The 27,129-nt window shown below is 36.5% G+C and overlaps 1 protein-coding gene across 1 annotated transcript in view; it reads left to right on the top strand.

The window, feature by feature from the left end:
- Positions 1-19,858: 19,858 nt before the first annotated feature.
- Positions 19,859-27,129, top strand: part of LOC103263295 (dynein heavy chain 14, axonemal-like) — a 53,052-nt gene continuing 45,781 nt past the window's right edge. The window contains exon 1 of the mRNA XM_021713907.1: positions 19,859-19,923. Within this exon, the coding sequence (XP_021569582.1) occupies positions 19,895-19,923 (29 nt within the window). The 5' untranslated portion in view covers positions 19,859-19,894. The remainder of the gene's footprint in view (positions 19,924-27,129) is intronic.

Genomic DNA, 27,129 nt, shown 5'->3' on the forward strand with positions numbered 1-27,129 from the left:
GGGGCTGGACGGACGCGGGGAGCCTTGGCTTCCCCAGCCCCCGTGGGTGCGCTCCGGTGCCCGCGCTGCGCCTCCCTTCGCGGATGCCCGGCCGGGCACTGCCGCACCCCTAGTCCCACGCTGGGGAGCGCGCCTCCGGGGTCCGGGCTTTTCTTAGCGGCGCTGGATCAGGCAGGCCAGTTGCCTTCCATTCCTGGGTTACTGAAGTTTTCTTTTTCCAGTTATACGTAAATAATGAGCTCTTTGAAAAACGTTGCCACCAGTTATTGTGCAATATAGATCTACGTATATGCACACATAAAACAAATATACATATAAATGATGATAGAGAGCTGTAATTCTTCTAAGAAGTTAATATATTGTATTACCATTAGTAGACACATTTGCCTTTGTGGGATAAACTACACTAGGATACACACACTCACGTACACACACACACTGCCATGCTCTGCATAGCAATGGTGGTCCCATTTGAGATGATAAAGGAGCTGAAAAATTCCTGTCACCAGGTGAGGCCACCATAGTCAACCCCATTACTCACGCATTTATGGTGATGCTGGTGTAAACAAACCCAGCATCACCATAAATGCTGCTGAGGCTGGTGTAAACAAACCCGCTCTGCTGCCAGTCATAAAAGTATAGCACACACAATTATATATAGTGCATAATACTTGATAGTAGTAGTAAATGACTGTTACTGGTTTATGTATTTACTATGCCATACTTTTAAATCGTTATTTTAGAGTGTACTCCTTCTAATTAAAAAAAAAATGTTAAATATAAGACAGCCTTAGGCAGGTCCTTCAGGAGGTATTCCAGAAGAAGGCATTGTTATAGGAGACGAGAGCTCCATGCGTGTTATTGCCCTTGAAGATCTGCCAGTGGGACAACATGTGGAGGTGGAAGACAATGATATTGGTGATCCTGACCCTGTGTAGACCTAGGCTAATGTGTGCTTGTGTCTTAGTTTATAATAAAACAGTTGAAGAAGTAAAATAAAAAAGCTTTACAATAGAAAAACATTTATAGAATAAGGATTTAAAGAAAATATTTTTGTTCAGCTTTATGATGTGTTTGTGTTTTAAGCTGTGTTATTACAAAAGAGACAACAATTTTTTAAAATTTAAAAAATGTATAAAGTAAACGTTACAGTATGCTAAGTTTAATTTATTATTGAAAAATTATTTTTGCATCTAAAAAAGTTTGTACAAATGTATGGGGTACATGAGAAATTTTATCCCATGCATATAATGCATAGTGATCAAATCAGGGTACTTAGGTGTCCATCACCTAAGTGCAATACATTTTTGTTAAGTATAGTCACCTTACTCTGCTATAGAACATTAAATTTATTCTTGATATTTGATTGAATCTTTGTACCTTTTAATCAATTTCTCTTCATCCCCTCCTCATTCACCCTTTTCTGTTGTCTATTTTCCCAGTTTCTGTTGTCTATTTTCCCACTCTCTACCTCCATGTGTTCAAATTTTTTAGTCCCCACATATAAGTGTAATGTGTGATATTTATCTTTTTGTGACTGGCTTATTTCATTTAAGATAATGACTTCCGGTTCCATTTATGTTGCTGCAAATGATATGATTTCATTTTTTTATGGTCAAATGATATTCCATTAAGTACATACACCACAATTTCTTTATCCATTCTTCTGTTGGTGGGCTCTTAGGTTGATTCTGTATCTTTGCTATTGTGAGTAATGCTGCAATAAACATGCAAATGCAGGAATCTCTTTGATATATTGATTTCTTTTACTTTGGGTAGATACCCAGTAATGAGAATGCTGGATGGATTGGTAATTCTTTTTTTTGAGTTGGAGTCTCACTCGGTCGCCCAGACTGGAGGGCAGTGGCCGCTCCCAGCCACCGCAGCCTCGACCTGCTAGGCTCCGGCGATCCTTCCGCCTCAGCCTTCCAGGTAGCCGGAATTACAGGCATGCGCTACCACGCCCGGCTGATTTTTTGATTTATGGTAGAGATGAGGTCTCGCTGCCCAGGCGGGTCTCGAACCCGCGGGCTCAGGCCATTCACTCACCTCAGCCTCCCAAAGGCGCGGGATGACAGGCTGAGCCACCAAGCCCTGCTGGTAATTCTATATTTAGTTGTTGTTTGGGTTTTTTTTTTTTTTTTTGAGAAATTTTAAATCTGTTTTCCATGGTGGCTGTACTAGTTGACATTCCCACCAACAGTGTATGAGTTCCCTTTTCTCCACATCTTTGTCAACATCTGTTATTTTTTTTACTTTGACTTTTTATTAGTAACCATTCTGACTGGGTAGGATGATATCTCATTCCGGTTTTGATTTGCACTTCTTTGATGATTAGTGATGTTGACCATGTTTTTCATATACCTGTTGATCACTTCTTTTGAGAAATGTCTATTCATGCCTTTTGCTCACTCCTTAATGGGATTATTTGTTTTGTTCTTGTTGAGTTCCTTATATATTCTGGATATTAGGCGACTAATATACTACAAGGTTATAGTAGCCAAAACAGCATGATACTGGTGTAAAAATAGACACATAGTATATGGTCCCTTGACCTATGTGTCTGTTTTTACAGAATATCATGCTGTTTGGGTTACTATAGCCTGGTACTATATTCTGAAGTCAGGGAATGTGATGCCTTCGGCTTTGTTCTTTTTGCTCAATATTGTTTTGTCTATTCAGGCTCTTTTTTGGTACCATATGAATTTTTATTTCTAATTCTATGAGAAATGATCTTGGTATTTTGATAGGGATTGGATTGAATCTGTAGATTTATTTAGGTAATATGGTCATTTTAATGATATTGATTCTTTTGATCCATAAGCATGGGATTTATTTCATTTGTTTGCATCATCTTCAATTTCTGTCATCAGTGTTTTGTAGTTTTCCTGTAGAGATCTTTTGTCTCCTTGGTTAAATTTATTCCTAGGTATTTTATTTTATTTTATTGGGCAGCTATTGTAAATAAGATCACCTCCTTGATTTCTTTCTTGGCTAGATCATTATTAGGGTATAGAAATGCTACTGATTTCTGTATTTACAACTTTGCTGAATTTATTTATCAAATTTAAGAGTTGTTTGGTGGAGTTTTTAGTTTTTTCTAGATATAAAATCATATCATCAATAAAGAGGGACAATTTGACTTCCTCTTTTGTAGTTTGGATACCTTTTGCTTCTTGCTCTTGCCTGATTGTTCTGGTTAGGACTTTCAGTACTATGTTGAATAGGAGTGGTGAAAGTGAGCATCCTTGTCTTGTTCCAGTTCTTAGAGGAAAGTCTTTCAACTTTAACCCAGTCAGTATGATGTTAGCTGTATGTTTGTCCTAAATGTACTTTATTACTTTGAGATATGTTCCTTCTATGCCTGGTTTATTGAGAGATTTTATCATGAAATGATGTTGAATTTTATCAAATGCTTGTTCTGCTTTTATTAAGAGGCTCAAATGGTTTTTGTCTTTTATTCTTCTGATATGATGGGTCGTGTTTAATGATTTGTGTATATCGAACCATCTTGCATTACTAGCATAAATTCCACTTGATCATGGTTTATTATCTGTTTATTGTACTATTGGATTTGGTTTCCTAGTATTTTCTTAAGGATTTTTGTAGCTATAATCACTAGGGATATCACTGGTAGTTTTCTTTTTTGCTGTGTCCTTGTCTGGTTTTGAAATCAAGGTGATGCTGGTGTTGTAGAATTAGTTAGGCAGAATTCATTCCTCTTCAACTTTTTGGAATAGTTTCAGGAGGATTAGCATTCATTTTTATACTTTTGGTAGAATTTGGCTGCGAATCCATCCAATCCCGGGCTTTTTGTTTTTGAGAAACATTTTAGAACTGCTTCAATATTGCTTCTTGTTATTTGTCCATTTGGCTTTTCTATTTCTATTTCTTCCTCATTCAATCATAGTAGGTTGTATATTTCAAGAAATTTATCCATTTTCTTTAGGTTTTTAATTTTATCAGCATGTAGTTGCTCACAACAGTCTCAAGATCTTTTGTATTTCTGTGGTATTACGTGAAATGTCTCATTTTTCATTTTCATTTTTTTTGAGTTGGAGTCTCACTCTGTCACCCGGACTGGAATGCAGTGGCCGCTCCCGGCCACCGCAGCCTCGACCTGCTGGGCTCCAGTGATCCTTCCACCTCAGCCTTCCAAGTAGCCAGAATTACAGGCATGTGCTACCATGCCTGGCTGACTTTTTTATTTATTGTGGAGACGAGGTCTCGCTGCCCAGGCAGGTCTCAAACCTGCATGCTCAGGCAATCCACTCACCTCAGCCTCCCAAAGGCACGGGATTACAGGCTGAGCCACCGAGCCCGGCTTGATTTTCTTTATTTGAGTCTTCTCTCTTCTCTTCTTGGTTAAACTGGTTAATGGTTTATCAATTTTTAAAAACTTTTTGAAGAACCAATTGTCATTGATTCTTTGTATTTTTAAAAAACTCTATATTATTTAGTTCTGCTTTGATCTTTATTATTTATTTTATTAATGTAACCCTACGTAGGGCTTGGTTTCTTCTTGTTTTTTTAATTCCTTGAGGTGTAATAGAGGTTGTTAATTTGTGATCTTTCTATTTTTGTGATGTAGGTATGTATTGTTATAAACTTCCCTGTTACCACTGCTTTTGCAGTATACCACAGGTTTTGGTGTATTGTTTCACTTTTTAGTTGTCTCAAAAATTGTTTTGATTTCTATCTTAATTTCTTCATTGACCCACTTGAATCATTCAAGAGCATGTGGTTACATTTCCATGTATTCGTATAGTGTCCAAAGTTCCTCTTGATTGATTTCTAGTTTTATTTAATTTCCATCTGGAAGATAATTGATATGATTTTAATTTAAACATTTTTTTGAGACTTATTTCATGGCCTGACATATGGTCTGTCTTAGAGAATGTTCCATCTGCTGATGAAGAGATTGTGCTGGATAGAATGTTCTGTAAATGTCTGTTATGTTCATTTGGTCTAAAGTTTAGTTTAAATATAATGTTTCTTTTTTACTTTCTGTCTAAATGATCTGTCTAATGCTAAGAGTTGTGTGTTGAAGTTGTCCACTATTGTTATTTTAGTCTATCTCTGTCTTTAACTCTAGTTATGTTTACTTTATGAATATGGGTGCTCCAGTATTAAGTGCATATATATTTAGAATTGTTATATCTTCTTGCTAGATTATTTCTTTATCATTATACAATGACTTTTTTTTTTTTTTTTTTACTTATCTTGACTTAGTCTGTTTTATCGGACAAAAACTTAACTATTTCTACTCACTTTTGTTTTTAATTTGCATAAAATATCTTTTCTATTTCTTTACTTTCACTCTATATGTGACTTTACTGATAATGTGAATTTCTTGTAAGAGCACATAGTTGGATCATTTAAAAATCAAGTCAGCTATTTTATGTCTTTTAAATAGAGAATATAATCCATTTAGTTTCAAGGTTACTATTGACATGTGAGGCTTTGTTCCTGTTATATTGTTGTTTTGGGGTTTGGGGTTGTTTTATATATTATGTCATAGTTTGGTGTATTTCTGTAGTGGTACCATTTGAGTGATTTCTCTTCCTCTTTTGTGTGATTGCTTTGCCTGTGAGTTTTGTGTGTTTTCATGATGGTAAACGTCATTCTTTTGCTCCCAAGTTCAGGACTCCCTTGAACATTTTTTGCCGGGTTGGTTCAGTAGTAATGAACCCTCAGCATTTGTTTGCTTGGAAATGACTCCTTCATTTACAAATGGCAATTTTACTGGATATAGTATCTTTGGATGACAGTTTTCTTTCAGCACTTTCTGTCATGGGAAGTTTCCACTAAGTGTAATGGGATTTCCTTTATCGGTGATTAGACGAATTTATCTTGCTGTTTTTAATATTCATTCTTTATACATAAATTTATCTATCTATCTATATCTGTGAAGAAGACCTTTTTGCATTGTTTCTGCCTAGAGATCATTGAGCCTCTGGCATGTGAAGATTTAAATTTATTCTCTTGCTAGATGGGAAGTTTTCATCTATTTTTTTTGTTAGATTTTCTAATCCTTTCTTTGTCCCTTTTCCCTTGGGAATATCAGTAATTTGTATATTCAGTCACAAAGGCTGTGGTGAAGTTGTACTGGGGACCGAGGTGCTAGATGGGTCAGTCTTTGAGCTCTAGTGGTTGCAATGGTGGACTGAGCATGCCTATCTTTAGGTCTCTGTGGTCTACACTGACACCTGTATTAGTGGTTACTGGTGAGCTGATTCTTGGGTCTTCAGGTGGCTTTCTCAGATGCTGATAGTGGCTGATAGGTAGGTTGGTTATTGAACTCTTGGGCAGTCATTGTGGTGTAGGTGATGGCAGGAGCAGTAATGGAATGATTCTCTAGGACCTGAATAGTGTGTATTGATGTTGACTGTTGCTGTGATGGACTGGGTAGACTAGTTTCTAGGCCCACAGGTGGCATTTCCAAGTAGGTACCAGCTGAGGTGGTAGTGGCCAGGCGTTTAAGCCCAACTTCAGGCTCCCGGGAGGAGTGTTCAGGTGACCAAATGTACATGGAGTTGGGCAATCTCCAGAACCCTGGGCTATGTTCTCTGTCTCAGATGTGGAGGGTGCCAAGTTGAACTGGAAAATCTTGTGCTCAGCCCCTACCACCCACAATGGTGAGAGAAGGCACCAGTTGTGATGGGCAGGGGTAGAGCAATACTCAGGTCTCAGGCGGTATGATTGGGTGAGGGGTGGAAGGAGTGGAAAGACATTTTCAATGTGCTCAAAGAAAAAATTATCATTTAAGAATATTATATCCAGTACGATTATTCTTCAAATATGAAGGAGTGATCAAGTCTTTCAGACAAACAAAAACTGAGTGAATTCACCACCATCAGACTGTCTTACAAAATGCTAAGAAAAAAGCACTAACATACAAAAAGAAAACCTCAAAGTATGAAACCTACTGGTAAGATTAAGCACACAGACAAACCCAGAACAGTCTATTACTGTAATTGTGGTGTCTAGTCCACTCATAACTCTCTGATATGAAACCCAAAAGATAAATATATCAAAAACTATAATAGTTACAGCAACCTATTAAAAGATAATATACAATATGTTCTATCAAAAATAATAATTATAGCAACCTGTTAAGAGGTAGATAATATAAAATATGTAAATTGAGACAACTAAAAGTCAAAATATGGGGAGGATAGAGATAAATATAGAATTCTTGTGTTTTTTGCCTTTTTTCTATTGTTTTATTTTTGATTTTTGATAAATTGTCATATCTTTAGAATAACTTGTTATATCCATAAGATATTTTTGTAAGCCTCATGGTAGTCATAGCTCAAAAACCTATAACAGATTCATTAATAATAAAAGCAGCAAATTAAAACATACTACCAGAATTAATCATTTAACCACAAAGAAAGACAGTAAGAAAAGAAGAGAGGAGTCACAAAATAACCAGAAAAAAGCAACAAAATGTCAGTAATAAATCCTTACTTAACAATAATGCCACTGAATGCAAATGGTGTCAGTTTTCCGAGTAAAAGTCATAGAACGGCTGTATAAAGGAACAAAACCCAACTATATAGTGCTTTTAAGAAACTCACTTCATCGATAAAGACACAAAGACTGAAAGTGAAGAGGTAGAAATGATATTCCATGCATCTGGAAACCAAAAAAGAGCAAGAGCAAGAATAACTATATTCGTGTCATATAAAATAGACTTTAAAAAAAGACGTAGGCAAAGAAGGTCACTATATAATGATAAAGGTTTAATTCAGCAAGAGGATATAACAATTATAAATATCTATGTACCCAACACTGGAACTTCCAAGTATGTAAAGCAAACATTAATAGATCTAAAAGGAGAAATAGACTGCAATACAATAATTGCAAGAGTCTTTGACACCTCACTCTCAGGAATGGATAGATAATCCAAACAAAAAGTTAACAAAGAAACATCAGTGTTAAACTACACTAAACTTAATATTCAAACTGACATTTATAGAACATTACACCCAACTGCTTCAGAATCTATATTCTTTTCATCAGCACATGGAACATTCTCCAGAATAGACCATATCTTAGGCCATAAAACAATTCTGAACAAATTTTTTAAAAATAGAAATCATATCAAATATCTTTTTGACTCCAGTGGAATAAAACTAGAAATCAATAAGTGTAACCTCAGAAAATACACAAGCATGGCTAGTAAACAACATGCTCCTGAATGACCAATAAATCAATGAAGAAATTTAAAAGAAATTTAAAAATGTGCTTGAAACAAATGAAAATGGAAGCACAGCATACCAAAATATGGGGGATACAGCAAAATCAATAGTAAGAGGGAAGATTGTAGCAACAAGCACCTAGTTCAAAAGAGTAGAGAGATTTAAAATAAATAACAATGCACCTCAATAAACTATAAAAACAAGAAGAAATCAAATCAAAAATCAGTAGAAGGAAAAAAATAATAACCATGAGAGCAGAAATAAATGAAATGAGATTAAAAAAATACAGAAGATTAATGGAACAAAAAGTTGGTTTTCGAAAAGATAAACAAGATATACAAAACTTTGGCTGGACTAAGAAAAAAAGAGAGAAAGTTCAAACAAATAAAATCAGAAATCAAAAAGGAGACATTACAGCTAATCCCTAAGAAATACAAAGAATTATTAGAGACTATTATGAACAACAATATGCCAACACATTGGAAATCTAAAAGAAATGAGTAACTTTCTGGACACATACAGCCTGTCAAAATTGAACCATGAAGAAATAGGAAACCTCAGCAAACCAATAGCTAGTAATGAGATCAAAGCTGTAATGAAAAGTCTCCCATAAAGAAAAGTCCAGAACCTGATGATTTCACTGCTGAATTCTGCTAAATGTTTAAAGAATTAATAACAATCCTACTCAAATTCCTCAACAACAACAAAAAAATTGAAGGGGAGGGAGACCAGATACAGACACATACACATACACATACACACACACACACACACACATACACACACACACACACACACACACACACACACACACACACACACATCAAAAGCAAAAACAAAAAAGCCTGTAAGTCAATATCACTAATGAACATAGATGCAAAAATCCTCAGCAAAATACTAGCAAATGAAATTCAACAACACACTAAAAAGATTGTTTACCATAATCAAGTGGGATTCATCCCAGGAATGTTCAGCATATGCAAATCAATAAATATGATACATCACATTAACAGAATGAAGGGTGAAAGCCATATGATTATTTTAATAGATGGCTGAGAAAGAAATTTTATAAAATTAAACCCCCTCTTATGATAAACATCCTCATCAAAGTGGGTATAGAAGGAACATATCTCAAAATAATAAAGGCCAAATGTGACAAACCTATACCTAACATTATATTGAGTGGGGAAAAATTGGAGGTCTTTCCTCTAAGAGATAGAGCAAGACAAGGATGCCCACTTATACTTAACATAATACCCAAAGTCCTGGCCATAGACATTAAGTAAGAGAAAGAAAAAAAGGGCATCCAAGTTGGAAAGAAAAAAGTCAGATTAGCCTTGTTTGCAGATGACATGATCTTATACCTAGAAAAACCTAAAGACTGCCAAAAAAAAAAAAAAAAACCAAATTGTTAAAACTGATAAAGAATTCAATAAAGTTATAGGATACAAAATTAACATATAAAAATCAGTTGCATTTATAGACACCAACAGTGAACAATCTGAAAAAGAAATCAAGAAAGGAATTCCATTTACAACTACAGAAAATATAAAATACCCAGAAATCAGTCCAACCAAAAAAGTGAAAGATCTATAAATGGAGAACTATGAAATTTTGATTAAAGTGATCAAAGAAGACTGAAAAACATGGAAAGATATTTAATGCTCATGGAGTAGAACAATTAATATTGCTAAAATGACAACACTATCCAAAGTAATTTACATATTCAGTGCAATCCCTAGCAAAATACCAATAACATTCTTCACAGAAATAGAACAAACAAACCTAAAATATATATGGAACCACAAAGACTATGAATAGCCAAAGCAAGCAAGAGGCATCGCACTACTTGACTTCAAAATTTACTACAAAGGTACAGTAACCAAAACAGCATGGTACTGTCATTAAAAGTTGACATCTAGAACAATGGAACAGAATAGAGAACCCAGATAGATACAAATCCATACATTTATAACCAACTCATCTTTGACAAAGGTGCCAAGAACAAACAATGGGGAAAGGACAGTCTTTTCAATAAATGATTCTGGGAAAACTATAACTGTATGCAGAAGAATAAAATTACTTTTCACCATACGCAAAAACCAAACCACAGTGAATTAAATACCTGTTTAAAACCTGAAACTGAAACTACAAAAAGAAAACATTGGGGAAATGTTTCAGGACATTGGTCTGGACAAAGGTTTTTTGTGTAAGACTTCAAAAGTGCAGGCAATCAAAGCAAAAATGGACATTTGGGATTACATCAAGCTATAAACGTTCTGCACAACAAAAGAAACAACCAACAAAGCAAGGAGCAACCAACAGAACAGGAGATAGTATTTGCAAACTCTCCATCTGACAAGGAATTAATAACCAACATATGTAGGAGCACAAGCAACTCAATAGCAAAAACACAAATCATCAGGTTTTTTAAATGGACAAAACAGACATTTCTCAAAATAAGATATATAAATGTTCAACATATATACCAAAAAATGCTCAGCATCACTTGAGAAATGCAAACCAAACCCACAATGGGATATCATTTCGCCCCAGTTAAAATGGCTCATATAAAAAAAGACAGGCTATAACAGATGCTGGCCGGATGTGGAGAAAGGGAAACGCTTATACACTGTTGATGAGAATGATAGTAAAGTCACTATGGAGAACGGTATGGAAGTTCCTCACAAAACTAAAAATAGAACTACTATATGATTCAGCAATTCCATTACTTTGTATTTATCCAAAAGAAAGGAAATCAGTATATTAAAAAGATGTTTGAACTTGCATGTTATTGCAGCACTATTCACAATAACCAAAATATGGAATCAACTTAAGTGCCTATCGACAGATGCATAAGGAAATATACACAATGAAACACTATTGTCTTGATGATCTGTCTAGGGTTGTGAGTGGAGTATTAAAGTCCCCAGCTATGATAGTGTTAGAGTCAATATCTTTTTTAAGTTTGCCTAGAAGCTGCTTTATGAAAGTTGGTGCTCCTATGTTGGGTGGATATATGTTTAGGATGGATATTTCTTGTTGATGGATTGAACCTTTTGTCATTATATAGTGACCTTCTATATCTTTTTAAAATTTTTGATAGCTTAAGGGGTATTTTGTCTGATATTAAGATCACAACTCCTGCTTCCTTTTGTGTTATGTTCACCTGAAATTTTGCTTCCCGTCCTCTTACTTTCAGTCTGTGAGTGTCCTTTCTGGTGAGATGAATCTCTTGGAGACAATATATTACTGCCTCATGATATTTTATCCATTTTGCTATTCTATGTCTTTTCAGTGGTGCATTTAGTCAATTTACATTCAAGCTAATTATTGAAATGTGAGAGTTTATCCCTGTCATGAGGTTCTTATAGAGTTGCTGTTGTTCCTATTTGTTTGTTGTCTTTCTCTTGATTTTTGGTTCTCTTGATCTTTTGATTCTCTTGATCTTTTGATTATGTGTTTTCAATTTTTTTCCTGCACTCTTGTGAAGAACAGTGTCGTTCTTTTTTCCCTTTCTTCTGTGTTTAATCCTTTCTTTTCTTTTTTTGTTTTGCTTTTTTTTTTTTTTATTTTTTTGAGCTGGAGTCCCACTCTGTTGCCCAGACTGAAGTGCAGTGGCCGCTCCCGGCCACTGTAACCTCGACCTGCTGGGCTCTGGCGATCCTTCCACCTCAGCCTTCCAAGTAGCTGGAACTACAGGCGTGCACTACCACACCCGGCTAATTTTTTTGATTTATTGTAGAGATGATGTCTCACCAAGTTGCCCAGGCGGGTCTCGAACCTGCGGGCTCAGGCAATCCACTCACCTCAGCCTCCCAAGGTGCAGGATTATAGGCTGAGCCACCAAGCCCGGCTTAATGCTTTCTTAAGTATTTCTTGTAGAGCTGGTCTAGAGGCAGCATAAATTCTTAGGGATTGAATGTCTGGGAAAGATTTTAATTCTCCCTCACTGATAAAATTTAGCTTAGCTGGGTAGGTTTTTCTTGGTTAAAATTGTTTATCTTTGATAACTTTGAAGACTGGGCTCTAAGCTCTCCTAGTCTGAAGTGTTTCTGTAGATAAATCTGTTGTTATTCTAATTGGTCTTCCCCAATAGGTAGTCTGATCGTTTTCTCTTGCTGCCTTTAGAATTTTTTCTTTTATACCTACTTTGTTTAGGCAAATTACTATGCATCTAGGAGTTGGTCTTCTCATTTGTTGTCTTGCAGGGGATCTCTGAATCTCTTGTGTTTGAATGGTTGCATCACTGATGAGATGAGAGAAGTTTTCTTGGGTAATTTCATGGAATGTTTGTTTCAGAGTGGTCTGTCTCTCTCTCTTTCTGCCTCAGGAAGTCCAATTACTCTTAGGTTCAGCCTCTTGAAATAATTACTCATCTCTTGGAGGTTTTATTCTGTCTTTTAAAGCTTCTTTTCGATGTTTTTAACAGTTTGGGTTAGTTCTATATTTTGGTCCTCAAGCTCTGAGATTCTTTCTTCTGCCTGACTAATTCTGCTTTCCATGCTTGTCAGTTTGTTATTTATTTCACTCATAGTATTCTTTACTGCTGTTATCTCAGTCATCAAATCCTTAATATTTTCCTCTTGTCTCTCCTCAATTCTATTTACTCTCTCTATTAATGTCTTGATATCTGTGTTTGTAGTTTGAGACCAGTCATTCTATGGGCTCTTCATTGTTTGCGTTCCAAAGTCTGTTTTCTCAGTGTCTGATCTCCCAGGGGTCTCTGTGAAACCCATATTCTTCTTTTGTTTTTTCTTCATTTGTGTAGATTTTCCTCTCCTCCACTTTTTTTCTTCTTCTTTAATTCTGTTGTTCAGGGATTGTGTGGTTGCCTTTACTTCTGTTTTCTCAATCTCCTATTCTCCCTTACATGAATCCTCTGGTTTTGTTCAGTTCTGAAACTGGACTCTGGGTTGGGGGCTACACTTTTTGCAGTTTTAAGATTTAATTGAGGGGGGTACTGTGATTCAAAATCTATCTGCAGATCCCAGTATCCACCAACAGGTGTGTGGGCACCCTAGAACCACTTCCCACTGCCTTACAATCTGTCCATGCAGTGGGGGCATAGGTTTGCTCCCTGAAAGCAAAATGAGGCAAGAAGAAGAAAAAGAATGGAAAAAGGAAGGTGGGTGGGCAAGAGGAAGGTGGAGAGAGAGAATAAGAGGGAAAACAGACAGATATACCAACTAACAAATGAAAAGAGACACAAAGACAGAAAACAGTTTTAAAAAAACTAAAACATACAATCATACAAACACACAAACCAACAAAGTCTTCCCTATTGATGTACTCTTCCCTTACACAAACAGGAAGTCTAAAGAAAAAACAACCAGCAAAATAACAGAAACAAAGCAAGTATGAAAACATTATCAAAAACTGAAAGAGAGAAAAAAAACTAAAACAAAAAACAAACAAAAGTAAGCAAAACAAACAGACAAAAAATAAAAAATAATAAAAAGGAACCAAACTTGCTCTGAGGTCGTGCCTGTAAGGCCAACATCCTTTCAGCTCTGATCTCTAGCTGTCAGTGCAGGCTGACAGGGTTGCTCACAGCTTGGGTCAGATGCCCCGGGCCTACTGTGGAAGGAGGGTAGATCAGATCTGGACTCACCCAGCTTGCTGCCTGTCAAGTCTGTTACTCAGATCTGACCTGTCTGTGTCTGATCCAGCATGGGGGAGGAGATTCTCCCAGTTTGATGAGATTACTTTAGGTCCCAAGTTGCAGACTGGGCAGGGCTGGGTGGGGCTGGGTGGGTCTCTGCATGGTCCTGGGACAGAGAAAATGGCTGTGGTTGGTGTTTCCTCACAGGGCATGGGGCTCCTCTCTGGCTCTCCCTGATCTTCTCTCTCCTCTGATAGGATCCAGGGCTCCAGCTGATTTGCTATAACAGGTGATGGTGTGGGTCAGGCACTAGGTGATGAGAATCAGCTGGATTTGGCAGGCTCTTCTCAGGAGAGTTCCATGAACAGCAGACAATCTTGCGTGCCCATGCCTCTAATCTCAGTGTGGTGGGGGCTTGCAGTCTCCTTCAGAGGGGGGCTCTGGGTGCATGAACCCGTCTCCCCTCAGATGAACTTTCACTCTCCCACCAGCACTGCCTACTCACACAGAGAATCTTTATGGACACTTGCTTTTGCAGAGATTCTCACAGTTCGACCTGTCTGGCCACCATCTTGTCAGCATCTCCGACAATGAAACCCTATTCAGCAACAAAAAAGAATGAAATCTTATTATTTGTAGCAACATGGATGGAACTGGAGGCCAGTATGTTAAGTGAAATAAAACAAGCACAGAAAGAGAAATATCACATGTTCTCACATATATGTGGGAGCTTGAAAAGTGGATCTCATGTAGATAGGGTAGAATGGTAGTTACCAGAGGCTGGAGAGGGTAGGGGACAAGGGAGGATAAAGGGGAAAAAAGAATATAAATATATCTATTACTACTGAGCTATACACTTAAATAAAAAGATGGTAAATTATATATGTATATTTGACTCAATAAAAAAGAAAAAACAATTTAAAATAAAGTATTTGATCAGCATCTTAAAGATATTTATTGTCTTCTGGCATCTGTTGTCTAATAAACCAGTAAACCAATAAGCTTTTTATTTAAACAGAGTGAGTAGGGCTCTCAGATTCACCACATTGTATTAATATGAATCCCTTTCTCTTACACCCTGTCATCATTAATCCTTGTATGGCCCTTTTAAAACTAACTAAAGAGATGTTCAAATAATAAGCACTTGCAAATTCACCACATAAGATAAGCATTACACTATTAACAAATCATTTTTAATCTATGGACTTTTTTCTTCCTTATTTCATCTCCTTGCCTTCCATTTCTCCTCCTGAATTTTGTATTTATTTTCTTGCCATTAAAAAAAGTTTTTACCACATATATGTACATGTAAAAAATATATATTTTAGTTTGTTTTTAAAGTTTACAAAAAAGAATTGTATTCCAAATGAGTTTTCTAATAATTGCTTTTACTTGTACTCAGTGATACTTTACTAGATTAATCCTGGTGTATTTTCACTGTGGTGTAATATTCCATTGTATGACTAAATCACAATTTATTTATTCTCTTAGTGGTGAGTTTTTAGTGTTGTTTCTAGCTTTTAGAAATTATGCACAGTGATATTGTGGAAGTTCTTATGAATGTCTTCTGTTACACAAGTAGAAAAATTTGTCTGTGTGTAGGCACATAGAAATGGAATTGAGTTCGAGACTCACCTGGGCAGCAAGACCTCATCTCTACAATAAATCAAAAAATCAGCTGGGCGTGGTAGCGCATACCTGTAATTCCGGCTACTTGGAAGGCTGAGGCGGAAGGATTGCCGGAGCCCAGCAGGTGAGGCTGTGGTGGCCGGGAGTGGCCACTGCACTCCAGTCTGGGCGACCGAGTGAGACTCCAACTCAAAAAAATAAAAAAAAAGAAAAGAAATGGAATTGGTGAATTACAAGGTATTCAGATGTCAAACTGTTTTCTAGAGTGTTTTCTTTACTCCTACCAGCAATGTCTAAGAAATATTTGACTTTCACCCTCCTTGCTTGGTTGTGATAGACTTCTTAACTTTTGCCAATTGAATTATAGAATGGCAGCTTGTGATCTTAATTTGCATGGTCTAGATTACTAATGATATTGAGCATCACTTCTTGTGTTGGCTTCTTCCTCTGTGAAAAACATGACATTTGTCTATATGACATTTGTTCATTTATATATTTTGTCAAGTGTCATTTTTTCATTTATTTTTTGTGTGTTTTTCTTATGGATTTGCTTTTATGGAGTTTTTATATTTTGAGACTAATCCTTTATCACATATATGTTCAATGTTATTTCAGTTACCTGTTGCTGTATAACAAACCACCCTAAAATCGAGTGGCTTAAACCAACAAGAATTTTTTCTTTCTCATGATTCTAGATTGAGCTGGGTGGCTATGCTACTCTATGTATCTATGTATCACTGAGTCACTCACTCAGGTAGCTGCATTCATTTGCTGTCGGGGCTGGCCTGGAAGACATAGGGTAGCTTCACTCATAGGTCTGGTGTTTGAGTGCTTTTCCGTATACTTTTCCATGTGGCTGACTTGGAGCATGGTCATCTCAGGGTAGTCAGACTTCTAACATAGCAGACAGCTTCAAAAGGGAAAGTGGAAGCTGGCAGGTCCTGTAAGAGTGAGACCTGGAATTGGCTAACATTATTTCCACAGCATTTTACTGGTCAAAAAAAAATCCCTAACAGCAGCCAGGATTCAAGAGGAGGGGAAATGGACCCAACTTTAATGAGTGGGGAGACATGCATGTACAATGAGGGAAGGAATTAATGCTGGTTATCTTTGAAGACTGTGTACCACACATTTTTTTTGCAGATATCATCTCACCGTGTCCCACTTTAATATAATTTAGGTTGTAGAGTTTTTATTAAATTATACTCTTGATTATGAATCTTTAACTCTAGGTCAGAAAAAATGTTAAATTATATTTTAAAGTTCTATTTCTCACATTTAAGTCCTTCCTTACTCTAAAAATTTTGTCTTTGTTTTGTTTAGTTTTTAATGTAAATGAAGAAATGAATCCAACTTCATATTTTTCCCCTTCAGACTTTTTTCCTAACTCAAATTTTCCCACTGATTTGACATGTCACCTATTATAAATCAGTTTCACTTATATTTAGTACTGTTCCTGATTTCCATTATTTTATCTGTAAATTTGTCTAGTCACATGTCTTACTTACTAAAACTTTTTTTTATTAATTCTGCTATTAGACTTCCCTTCATATTATTTTTTTTTTCCAGAAATGTCTTGGCTATTTTTGGACCTTTATTTTTCTATGTAATATTTTTCTTTAAGATTTTACTTTGATGTAATTTTTTTCTATATAAATTTTTGAAATCAAGACCTTGTCAAAGGCTTCTAAAACTAAACAACAACAACAAACAAACAAAAGACAAAATGTTGAGACTTTGATTGGCAGAATTGGCACCTTTATAAGGTCTTTCTATTTGTTAATATTTAGCTCTTTTGATCTTCTCTATCTCTTTCTGCTTTTTTTGGATTTATAAAGTTTTGCTTTTCCTAACTTCTTAATTTAAATCATCTTTCTCCTTTTCTAGTACAAGCATTTTAAGGCTATGTATTTGCCTATGAATACCACTTTAGCTGCACCACACAAGTTTTAATATTTAGTATCTTAGCATTTCTTTCTTAATATTTTGAAATTTCTATTATAATTTATTTCTTTGAACCATGAGTTATTTAGACCTATTTCTCTTTTTTTTTTGAGTTGGAGTCTCATTCAGTCACCCAGACTGGAGTGCAGTGGCCACTCCCAGTCACCACAGCCTCGACATCCTGGGCTCCAGCAATCCTTCCACCTCAGCCTTCCAAGTAGCTGGAACTACAGGCATGCGCTACCATGCCCGGCTCATTTTTTTTTTTTTTATTGTAGAGATGAGGTCTTGCCAAGTTGCCCAGGTGGGTCTTGAGCCCATAGGCTCAGGCAATGCACTCACCTCAGCCTCCCAAAGTGCAGGATTACAGGCTGAGCCACCGAGCCAGGCTTAGACTTATTTCTCTTACTTTTCAAATTTATGGAGTTGCATGATTTATCTCTTTATTTCTAATCTAATTGCATTGCAGTCCCAAAATTTGAGATATATGATGATAAATCATTTGAAATTTGTTGAGATTTGCATTATGATTCAGTAGGTGTTGATTGTCAAGCTATGCCATGTTTGAAAATGCTTAAAAATATATATATTCTCTACTTCTTGATCTGTATATAATATATAAATTAAATCAAATCTTTAAATTGGTTTGTTAAAAGTTGTCCCCTTACTAGACTTTTTGTTTGTTTGTTTGTTTTGCTAATTTTGGAAGGAGAGATATTTCCTGATTAACTGATGTATGTTTTTACAATGTCCCATTATCATACAGGATTTTTTTTCTCTTTATGGTTCTGTTAATTTTTGCAATATATGCTATGTGTTATACAATTGCATTATACTGTAGATTTTGAAGCTACGTTGTTAGGTTTAAGTACAGAACTCTTCTGCTTTATTTTCCTAGTGAAATGAACCTTTAGTTACTATATAGTGACCCTGTTTATATCTACTAACTATTTCTGCTTTAATATCTTAATTTAACTATAATCTTTTTATTTTATTCAGTAGTTGCTTAGTGTACCTTTGTCCTGTCCTTTATTTGCATCTTTTTGTATGCTTATGTTTTAGAAATTTATTTTTTAAGCCGGGCTCGGTAGCTCAGCCTGTAATCCCGCGCCTTGGGAGGCTGAGCTGCCATCTGTTTTTGTGTGATCTACAAACTAAGAACGAATAAGTGAACATTTGCAACCAATTTAGTGAAAGGTAATGCTAACTTTGGATCCCAGTTAAGTGACATATTATCCTACTCCCCAAAATTCTATTTTTTTCCCATAAATCTGTTTTATAAAAACTTATACTCAATTATGATTATTATCATTTTAAAAATTTCATCAATAAAACATTTGTGGAAATTTGTTTTCTTTTGTTATATGAGTACCTATGTAATATCCTCGGTTTTGCTCTTTGTCTCACAAAGCCTGGAATATTTACCTTTTTCAGAAAAAGTTTACTTATTCCTGCTTAGTTTCAAATCCAGAATAGATTTAATTCAGGGATGCTTTTGAATCCAATGGACTTAATCTCTGTTAAGTTTTGTTTATTTTATCTCAAGTGGTGGGAAAAGTTGTATTCTTCTATTCTTGACTGCAGTGAATGATCCTTCTATGGCCTTTCCTGATACTTTCTGGGTCATGATAGGGACTTTTTTTGCATGTTGAGTCTCATCAATATATTGATGTTGTATTTGCCAGTTTCATACTTAATGTGCAGATTTCTAGCATTTCTGTTTCAGTAAGAACTACTCTTGTTCCTAGCTTATTTCAGTCTGTCTTATTTGATTTTTTTTTGAAGCACACTCACTTGCCAGTTAAAACTTTTTCTATCTTACATTGATTCCAGGCTTAAATTTTTGACTTAAATTCTTCAGTTACAGTAAACTTTCATATAGCACATCATTTGGAGACTCTCTTGTTAGATTTCCCTCAGTAATCAGAAAGAGACTCCCATTTTTATATTTTAAAATTCACTCCCTTTTGTTCTGTTCTATTCTATTTGAGGAAGGCTATTAGTGTATGAATGCAGCATTTGAGTTCTTAGTGAATGGTGAAACTAGTTCAACAGTTTCAGCTATCAGTTGACTATCCTAATTTTTAAAAAATGATATTCCCTAAGGAAGTGATCTTAAACATATCATTATCTTTAATATGGAATTTAATGTAAACTAAAATTGTATGTACATAAGCTCATCAACATAAGAAGAAAAATATTGCTATAGAGACAAAGTTAGACAATATAGAGATGTCCCTGAGGAGGGAAACTAGCATAGTGGAGGGTTTGGGAATTATACTATGCACAAGAAACATTTGAAGGTAATCAGGATACAGTATTAAGCCTAGTGAGAAGTTGGGAACTATATATGCAATTCTGAATATCAATAAGCACAGTTGTCAAATTGTCTTTTATATTAAAGATAATAACGTGAATGCACTTTTTACAGCCAGTCGTTTCATAGTTTCACTCAGAAATACATACAGAGACTTTTATCTTCATTGACTTGAAAAGTGTGAATCAAGAGATGGACAAAGAGGAAAGCACAAAACCAAGGTAAAAATATGGTATAATGAAGTTTTTTTTTCCTAATATAAGCTTTCAGCAGTATATGGATAATGGTAAGCCATCCAACAGTGAAAGATTTAAAGTATCATATGAGGATTGGTAGAGGGTTCTAGAATTTAGAAAAACCTTAGCTTCTCAGGGAGTGGTTCCTGACAAGACAGACAAATTAACACTGGTTGCTGGCTCCTTCCCCCAGACCAGTCTTGGACAGGCCAAAAAAGTGACAGGGAGATTGATGGGTATGAGAAATTAATCAACAACTGAGGAATTTCAGGAAAGCGAAAAGGACTATTTGCAATAGTAATAAAAACTAAGGTACTTAGAAACATTACCTTTTAAAAAGATGTGATTCTGACCTTTATAGAGAAAATTATAAAGTTTAATTGAGAACGCTACAAAATTTATATAGAAAAACAAAGGACCATGATATGCAAAGCACTCCTTAAGAAAAAGAAATTGGAGTCTCAGGAAGATGGTGGCAGCATCAGTTGGAATAAGTGAGTACAAGTGTGAGTGAGAGTATGGTAAAGTTTGTGTATGTGTTGGTGAGTAAGTGGGTGTGTGAGTGACTGACTGAGTAGGGACTTGGGAACAAGTGGCCAGGGCTCTCCTGGTGAAATGACTGGTGCTGCAACTGCTCTGTTTGGTCCCCAGCACTTTCTGGGGTGCAGAAATCAAATGCCATTTTTAAAAAATCAACAATCAACTTCCTAAGAAGAAGCTGCCAGTAAAGACTGCCACCTCCAGGCTCTGGCTCACCACTGCAGCACCTGGCCAGACTCTGGCAGCAAGAACTGTGGAGGGAGTACATTGAGGGAGCCCACTGAGGGAGCCCAGAGGCAGAGCCCCACTGGAGAAGATGAAAGAGGCACACTACCACCATCTTTAAAACCGGGCAGGAAAGTGCTCTGGCTTGCTCACCACGGATAGACAGATTCGACCCAATCTCTGTGACTGGCAGATTAATTGCTCAGGGGGTGAGCATGATCCAGAGGGAATATCCCAAAAGCACAAACTCTGGAGGGATAGGACAAGTGCTGAGTCTCAGGTGTCCTACCCTCTACCCTGATTCAGCTACAGGACAAAGAGTGTGGCCAGAAAAGGATGAGGAAGACCTCCAAAGAGATCAGTGGTGAGTCTGGGGCTGACCCAACCACCTCCTCCCCAGCAATCCTCTGAACATCAGACCCACACAACTGAAGCAAGACTGAGAGGGATGAACCATAATGTGGGGCCTGGACGTCAACCACAATAGGAGGACTCTACTCCAGGATAAGTCTGTCTGGGGCATTCCCTGCCAGTACTGGGGAAGAGACAATCCTGCATTTCCCTGCTGGAGGGGAGTCTCTGACCATACTAGAGTAGGAGGAAAGAACTGAAACTCCACCCACAACCACTGCCTCCTCCTGCTTCCCTGGGCTGGACACTGGGGAGATTGTGAATGAGGCTGAAGCTCTGCAGGAGACAGCAGAGGGGCAGCTGAGAGGAACAATTACAGAATCTACCACAAGAAGGCAGGGTTTTTTTGCATCTGTGTTTGTTGATTTTAAAAATATTTTTCCTTTGTGCATGAATGTGCATGTGAGCGTTCAATCTGCATCCCCTCATTCTCCCCCGCTTTTTCCCCTTCTTTCTTTTTATTTTGCTTTCTGTTCATGTGCATATGTGAAGGACTAAGTGTTCATCTTTCAGGGTTTTTTTTTTTTTCTCTTTTTCTTGTTCAATGTGTATGTAAATGCATGTGTAAGGATTCAATTTGAATTCTTATTTTTTATTTTTATTCTCCTTTTATTTTGAGTTTTGTGTGTGTGTGTGTGTGTGTGTGTGTGTGTGTGTGTGTGTGTGTATGTTTGGTTATCCTGTTTTTTGTTTTGTTTTGCTTTGTTGTTATTCCAGTTTGTTTTGGTGTGTGTGTGTGTGTTTGTGTGTGTGTGTGTGTATTTAAATGTCTTTTTACTTTGGTTTCTGCTCTTGTTCTGTTTCTTTTATTTTTTTATTTATTTAAAATTTTTTGCTCATCTCATTCTACTTTTCTCTGTTCTCCTCATTGCTGATACTATAACTTGGACTGAGGGAGTACATGCACATACCCATTGCATCATCAAATAGAGTGGTAGTGGGGAACGAATCTCAGGGAACCCAAACCACAATCAGTGAACATTATGAATTGCAAGTAGTTTCTGAATCCTAGCTCCCCAGCCTCCACTTTATTAGATGCTCAAAAGTATAAGAGCCACCAAAGCTTCCCACCCACAGCACTGTTTCAAAATAGAACAAATTCACAGCCCTGATCAGGGAAGAATAGTAGACTGAGCAAATATCAGCAGTGAAATCCTCTCCCACTGCCACTGAATAACATAACTAAAGCGAAAAGAAAAAGATCTATCACAAATGAGGAAAAATCAACAGAGGAACACAGGTAATTCCCAGTGTTACAAAGAGAAAATGCCTGATAAATCAGACTTCAGAGCCCAAACAATGGAAGTCACCAATGACTAGCCCCCAAATACAATAGGGATTAGGGAATGGATGGAACAAGTGACTAAGACTCAAGAAAGACAAGATGCAAGACTCAAGAAAGACAAGATGCAATACTGAAATAAATTGTAGCATAAATTTGGCCATAAAAAAATCATATAGGAAATAAATAACAGGATGACAAGCATGGAAAGCAGAATTAGTCAAGCAGAAGAATCTCAGAACTTGAAGATCAAAACATAGAATTAACCCAATCTGTAAAAAACATACAAAGCAAACTCAGAAAGAAAGAACAAAGCCTCCAGAGATATGTGATTATATCAAGAGACCAAACCTATGCCTGATTGATATCCCAGAAGAAGAAAGGGAAATGGAGAATACCTTGGAACAAGTATTCCAGGAGGTTATCCAAGAAAACTTTCCCCATCTCACCAAGAGATGTGACCATCCAAACACAAGAGATACAGAGAAACTCACACACATCAAATGAGAAAACCAAGCCTTAGACACATAAAATTTCCCTACACAAAGTAGGCACAAAAGAAAATATCCTAAAGGCAGCAAGAGAGAAAGGTTAGAATACCTACCAGGGAAAACCAATCAAAATAGCAGCAGACCTATAGGCAGAAACACCACAAGCTAGAAGGAACTGGAGTCCATTATTCAAAGTCCTCAAAGATAAACAATTTCGACTCAGAATTTCCTACCCAACCAAGTTTAGCTTCATCAGCAATGGAGAACTAAAATCTTTCCCAGACATTCAATCCCTAGAGATTATGCAGCTTCCAGACCAACTCTACAGGAGATGCTTTAAAAGGTATTAAGCACAAAAGAAAGAAGAAAAAAAAAAAGAAAGACCATGCACTTCCCAAAAGAGCAGCAGAACACAGAATCAACAGAGAATACGCTGTGACTGCAAAGTTGAAAACACACACATACATCAACCCAAATCTAAAAGTAAACAAGCAAACAAAGAAAAAACTTTATAAGAATCTCATGACAGAGATAAACATTCATGTTTCCATAATCAGCCTGAACACGAATGGACTAAATGCACCAAAGAAAAGACAGAATGGCAAACTGGATTAAAAAACAAAACAAAACCATGACCCCATAATTTGCTGCATGCAGGAATCTCATCTCACCACAAGGGATGCACACAGACTCAAAGTTAGAGGATGGAAAAATGATTTTCCAGGCTAACGGATCACAAAATAAGGCAGGAGTCATGATCTCAATATCAGACAAAGCAAACTTAAGCTATCAAATCTTAAAAAATATATGGAAAGACATGACATGATAATAAAGGTTCAATCCATCAACAAGAAATATCCATCCTAAACATATTTGCAGCTAACACAGGAGCACCAGTTTTTATAAAACAACTACTAACTACTAAGTAAACTAAAGAAAGATATTTACTCTAACACTATTATAGCTGGGGACTTAAATACCCTACTAACAACCCTAAATAGATCATTGAGGCAAAAAAATCAACCAAGAGATATATAACCTCAACTTGATGCTTGACCAAATGGACTTAAGAGATACCTATGGAACACTCCACCCAACAACCACAGAATATACATTCTACTCATTACCACATGGAACATTCTCCAAGATCAATCACATCCTCAGTCATAAATCAAGCATTAAAAAATTTCATAAGGTTGAAATACTGCCATGCACCTTCTCAGACTACAGTGAAATAAAGCAACACCAACAAAATTCCCTTAAAACCCACAAAGACATGAACACTAAGCAGCATAATGCTGAATGACTTCTGGGTCAACACAGAAATGAAAACAGAGTTAAAAGATTTCAGAAAACAAATGAAAATGAAGAAACATCCTACCAAAACCTCTGTGATATCATGAAATCAGTTCTAAGAGGGAATGTATACCTCTACAAACACACATCAAGAAAATGGAAAGATCACAAGTTAACAGCCTAACAAATTACCTAAGGGAGCTGGAATGACAAGAGTACCAAAACCCTAACTGTAGCCGAAGAATCCAGATCACCAGAGTAGGAGCCCAAATACAGGACACAGAAGACAAAAATATCATAAGAAAAAAAAAATCAACAAAACAAAACAAAAAGCTGGTTCTTTGAAAGAATAAATAAGATTGATGGACTCCTAGTCAGAATGACCAAGAAAAAGCCCCAATAAACACAGAAATGCAAAGGATTAAATCACAACATACTCCAAAGTAATACAAAAGATTATCAGAGATTACTGTACACGCCTATATGGAAACAAACTTGATAACCTAAATTAAATGGAGGACTTTCTGACATCACACAACCTCCCAAGGATGCAACAAGAAGACACTGAGACACTAAATAGACCAATAACAACCCAGGAAATTGATTCTGTCATAAGAAAACTACCTACAAAAAAATGTCCTGAACCAGCCTGCTTTCCAGTGGAATTCTACAAAACATACAAGGATGAGCGGATACCAATCCTATTGAAAGTATTCAAGGCAATTGAGAAAGAAGCAATTCTCTCCAATCATTTTGTGAAGTTAACATTATACTGATACTCAAACCAGATAAAGATCCAATAAAGAAAGAGAACTACAGGCCAATATTTCTAAAGAACACAGATGCAAAAATTCTAAACAAGATTCTAGCAAATCGGATTCAGTAACACATCTCAAAAATCATCCACCATGACTAAGTAGGCTTCATCCCCAGGATGCAGGGTTGATTCAACATCCACTAGACCATAAATGTAATTAAATACATTAATAGATGTAAAAACAAGAACCACATGATTATATCATTAGACGCAGAAAAAGTTTTTGATAAAATTCAGCACGGCTTCTTGATAAAAACCCTCAAACACCTAGGTATAGAAGGAACATACCTCAAAATAGTAAGCACCATCTACAATAAATCCATAGCTAGCATATTGCTAAATGAACAGAAACTGGAAACATTTCTCCTGAGAACCAGAACAAGACAAGGCTGCCCACTCTCACCTCTCTGGTTCAATCTTTTGTTGGAAGTCCTAGCTAGAGTAATTAGGCAAGAGAAGGAAATCAAGGATATACAAATAGGAAAAGAGGAAGTTAAGTTATCCTTCTTTGCTGATGATATGATCCTATACCTTGAAAACCCAAGAGAATCTGTCAAAAATCTGCTTTCACTGATAAAGGACTTTGGCAAACTCTCGGGTTCAAAATAAATGTGCAAAAGACAGTTGCATTCTTATACATCAACAACGAGCAGGCAGAGAATGAAATAAAAAGCATGGTCCCATTCACAATAGCCACACACACAAAAAGAAATACCTTGGCATCTCCCTAACCAGAGAGTTAAAGACCTTTACAATGAAAACTACAAAACACTTCTAAAAGAAATCCAAGAAGACTCAAACAAATGGAAAAATATTCCACGCTCATGGATTAGAAGAATCAACATTGTTAAGATGTCCATCCGACCCAAGGTAAACTACAGATTTAACCCCAAGTCCATTAAATTACCAACATCATTCTTCTCAGACCTGGAAATGACAATACTTAAATAGCCAAACCAATCCTCAGCAAAAGAAACAAAGTGGGAGGTATCACACATCCAGACTTTAAATTTTACTATAAGTTTGTGACTGCAAAGTTGAAAACACACAATAATCAAAACAGCCTGGTATTGGTACAAGAAAAGACATATGGACCAATGGAACAGGAGAGAGATTTTGAAAGCAAAACCTCAATTTCTCAACCAACTCGTCTTCAACAAAGCCTCCACCAACAACCACTGGGGAGAGGAAAACCTGTTCAGTAAATGGTGCTGGGAAAACTGGCTGATCACATGCAGAAGATCCAAACAGGACCCCTACCTTTCACCGTACACAAAAATCAACTCTAAATGGATCAAAGACCTAAACATAAAACCTAAAACTATAGGAACTTTAGAAAATGCAGGAGACACCCTTATGGAAATTGGAACTGGCAATCAATTCCTGATAAAAATCCCAAGTGCCCAGACCATAAGAGATAAGATAGACAAGTGGGACGTCATCAAACTTAATAGCTTCTGCCAAGCAAAAGAAACCATCAAGAGAGTGGGTAGACCACCCACAGAATATTGAAAACATATTTGCCAACAGTATATCTGACAAGGGCCTAACATCCAGGATCTACAAGGAATTCAAACATGCCAAATGGAAAAAAACAAATAGCCCCATTAAAAAGTGGGGAAAAGACATGAATAGACACTTCTCAAAAGAAGGTATATGGGTGCCAACAGGTACGTGAAAAAGTGGTCAGTCTCAGTAATCATCAGAAAAAGGCAAATCAAAACCACCTAACCCCAGTAAGAATGGCCATCAATAATAAAACAAACAACAGATTCTGGCGAGGATGCAGAGAAAAATGAATGCTTCTATATTACTGGTGAGAACGCAAACTAGTGCAACCTCCTTGGAAAACAGTGTGGCAATTTCTAAAAAAAATGGACACTGACCTCTATATGATCCAGCAATCCTCCTACTGGGAATATACCCAGAGGACCTCAAGTCTCTCTACAAAAAGGATACCTGCGCTTGTTTATTGCAGCACAATAGCAAAAACATGGAACCAACCGTGCTGCCCACTGAAACTGGACTGGGTTAAAAAAAAAAAGTGGTACATATACACAATGGAATATTACACAGTCATGAAGAAGGAAAAGCATATGTACTTGGCAGCAACTTGGATGAATTTAGAG

The sequence above is a fragment of the Carlito syrichta genome, unplaced genomic scaffold (assembly GCF_000164805.1).
Source record: "Carlito syrichta isolate Samal-C Ts95f unplaced genomic scaffold, Tarsius_syrichta-2.0.1 Scaffold304792, whole genome shotgun sequence".
Classification (NCBI taxonomy): Eukaryota; Metazoa; Chordata; class Mammalia; order Primates; family Tarsiidae; genus Carlito; species Carlito syrichta.